Source organism: Myxocyprinus asiaticus, chromosome 23, assembly GCF_019703515.2.
Source record: "Myxocyprinus asiaticus isolate MX2 ecotype Aquarium Trade chromosome 23, UBuf_Myxa_2, whole genome shotgun sequence".
Taxonomy (NCBI): domain Eukaryota; kingdom Metazoa; phylum Chordata; class Actinopteri; order Cypriniformes; family Catostomidae; genus Myxocyprinus; species Myxocyprinus asiaticus.
The window spans coordinates 42,443,145-42,446,773 of NC_059366.1; the positions used below are offsets into that span (position 1 = coordinate 42,443,145).

At 40.9% G+C, this 3,629-nt stretch overlaps 1 protein-coding gene across 1 annotated transcript; it reads left to right on the plus strand.

Moving 5' to 3' along the window:
- The first annotated feature begins 691 nt into the window (after positions 1-691).
- LOC127413554 (oligodendrocyte transcription factor 3-like) lies at positions 692-1,483 on the plus strand. The gene has a single exon (XM_051650797.1). The coding sequence runs from the start codon at positions 692-694 to the stop codon at positions 1,481-1,483; it is 792 nt and encodes a 263-aa protein (XP_051506757.1).
- Positions 1,484-3,629: the final 2,146 nt, after the last annotated feature.

The window sequence follows — 3,629 nt, forward strand, 5'->3', positions numbered from 1 at the left end:
CCATCTAAACACATTCTTAAGACAGGATTAAAGTTAGTTGAAAGAGAAACTAATCATAAACATGAACCGTAACCATACGATTGACTAACCATATTTCTTTTGCATTTTTTAGTTTAGTTTGTTCATATATGAACTATAGTTTTTATAGAACTGTTTTTTTGCACAAATGCATGAATGCAGTTTTGTGTGCCTGTGTGTGTATGTGAATGTGTATACTGTATGTGTGTGTGTGTGTGTGTGTGTGTTTTGTGTGTGGAGGCGGGTGTATACGATGCTTTCGGGACAGTGAAGGGGTGTGTGGGGGTGAAAGTGTGCCCCCTCTTTCATTGGCTTTGGGCCTAATGTCACATTATGCATCTCATTGTGCCTTTGTGGTGTTGAGGAGTATAAATACAGCCTCCTCGATGTTCACACACACACTCACTAATTCCTCCTACAGATCTACAAAACTGAATCATCAGAGAAAGACGACAGAAGACAGTGCATTGTTTTAGATAAAATACGGACTAAAATTGTCCTGAGATATCTTTATATTTAACTTCAGATTTCTTTAAACTTTTGTTTTTAAATTGTTTTAAAGGTAGACCGTTTTTCCTGAGAAGATTGTAAGTTCTCAGCCAAGCAAGAAACTTTGAGGTCACTAGCCTGTAAAGTTCCAAAGATTTTTGGCATCAGTTTTGTTGCTAATAAAATGGATTCTGACGCAAGTTCCACATGTAGCCGATCTTCTTCTCCTGACCTGGTCGTGGACTCCACCGTGGGTGGCTTTTTCTCCAACAAGATGTTCCAGGCATATTATGGAGACCGGGAACCAGGACAACCCACAGAAAAGGGTTCTGGACGGCCGCAGAGCTCTGGACCCGGCGGAAAGAGCCGAGCACAAGACGAGCTCTCCAAAGACGACCAACAGGACTTGCGATTGAAAGTCAACAGCCGTGAGCGCAAACGCATGCATGACTTAAACCAGGCTATGGACGGACTTCGAGAAGTGATGCCGTATGCACAGGGCCCATCTGTACGCAAGCTATCCAAAATCTCCACCCTCCTCCTCGCTCGAAACTACATCCTCATGCTGTCCAGCTCTCTGGAGGAGATGAAGAAGCTAGTTGGAGATGTGTATGGAGCAAACGCTCAGAATCACTCAGCTAGACGAGTTTTACCTCCAACCCCAGCTGCTCCAGCCCCCCAGTTGCCCCTACTCTCACTGGCCCCATCCCTGCACTCTCTGGTGGGCAGCACCTCAGCAGTGACGGCCGCCCCGCTCCAGCACACCACCACACCGACTATAGCTCAAGCCCCGCACTCGCCGCCCTCGGCTGGTTATCTGGGCTTCCATGCACCACCTCTTCACACCCTTCTGAAGGACCCTCTGCACCTCTCAAGCAGCTACAGGCATTTTCCCGGCATGCCCTGCCCATGTTCCCTCTGCCAGCCGCTCCCTGCTTCCACAGGCTGCCTGCACAGCCTCTCCATGGGGAAGTGATTCAGGAGAGGCCCAGGCTTCAGGCTGGAGAAGGCCGAAGTTGAATTATGGACAATTATGAAGAATTAAAACATCTAGATGTGTTTCTAGATGTGTTGTATACATGTAAATGAACTGTACAGAATATTCTTTCTAACAAGCTGCTGCTATTTTTCTATTGAAGAATGTTTTGTAATTTTAAAAAGCGTTTTTGAATAGTCACTGTATGAACATAGATGCTTGTATGTTCTTTGTAGCAAAATGGTGATTGAAAACGACTAGTTTTGTTACAGCTCATGGTTTCTTAAATTAAAAGATCTATTATTTTAATGAAAAATATATTTTCTCATTTTTCAACTTTTTAAAACTGACTTACATTTTTAAAGGGAGTGTTCACCCAAAAATGAAACTTCTGACATATATTTCTTACCTTTTCTGTTCTAAACCTGTATGACTTTCATCCATGGAACACAAAAGGAGGGAAAGCACCTTTGTACCCCAATATGGAATTTATGATAGTTTCAGTGATTAGTAATTTTTGGTTAAGTTCAATGTGGATAAAATTTGAAGTAAGGTTAAAAGGTGTTTGCTATTTTCTAGGTCGATAGGAGTATTAGACATGATCAAAACATTCATTTTCAAAGAAAAGTTTCAATTCTGAAATAGAAGGAAATCTATTAAATAATTAAACCTTATCAAATAATTCAAGACGAATGACACAAGAGACAAAATATGCATGAAAAAAAAAATCATATAGCCCAATGTAAAAAAATATAAAGTAAATATAAATAGTGCATAATTAAACATTCAACTGACTGAAGTAATGAGGTAATAAAAAACCTGTCAAATGGGCATCTGCTCAAGCTGTCTATTATATGGGATCATGTGTGAGTGTCTTTTATGATATACATGAATATAAAATGAGTCCATATGCGCTCATCCTTTCCTGCACCATTACCACAATATTGCCCACAACATGTTTATGCTTTCAGCATAAGCTAACAAATGCGGGCATCATTTCAGCCCGCTATAAAATGATTCTGAACCATCTGTAGTGAGACTAGTTAATGCATGAGAAAGACACAGGGCCAGACCACTCGGAGCCCGGGGCCTACTCTCACCCATCAATCAGAGAGAGAGACGCCAGGTTGGCGCGTCAGCATTGTGCTGCACACGCAGGGAATGGGCAGCGCTCCTTTTCATGTTAGCACAGGAAGATTTGTCACTGTCCAATAAAGCTGTGATCATATTCACTCGTACACACTAGGAGTCATTTTCACAGACAGCTGTGCACATCGTCATTTGTTAGCTTGAGAATTCAGAAGACATTCGACTACTTGGTCTTCCTGATATGACTGGTAGAATGGAAAAGGTGTTGAATAAGTTAAACTAGATTTACAAACGTATAGGCACAGTTAACAAGAATGCATAAGACCCAAAACATACTCTAATACATGAATGCTTCTTGCTATGCAAGTTGAATAAAGTGACCAGATGACCAGTCAGGACACGTGTGGAAACTGCCATTTTAAACGTTTATTTATTCAAGAAAACTAAAGCTAAGACTAATTATCTGGACAAAAAAGCATCCTGGCTGTAATTCCATTGGTTTTATCTGGACATCTGGTCACCCTAATTCTGAAATGTGTAAGATATAACACAATGGAAGCACGTGTTGAACTGTCAGTGTTTCCCCAAACTCGGCACAATATTAGTGTAAACTTCTACAGTCAGTTTTGTCTGTCAGGTCAACTACTGTCATGGCGGAGGAACATTTTGAAGAAAATCTTGTTGAGCAGGTTAGTTAAAGTTATAAGGTCAGCCATCTGAATTACAACAAATCCAGTTTAACAGAAATTTGAAGGTAACTCTATCGCCCCCTTGTGTACGGAGGTTTGTTACCGCCACAGCAACATAAGAGCAAATGTCAAATGTGTTCAGTGAGTTCAGTGTTTCGCTGCTTAAAGTATGTTTCTGGTCTATAAAGCCTCATCATGCACACAATATAGAATTAAACGAATGTTTTGGGACCAAAACAAGTGAAGTTCTATCGACAGCATCTGAGACATGCTGTCAGTTTTCAGAGACTACAACTTTGACTCATCTGGCAGTTCATAAAAACAAAAATTTAGTTAACAGTAATGCACTTACAATGGAAGTCTTTGGG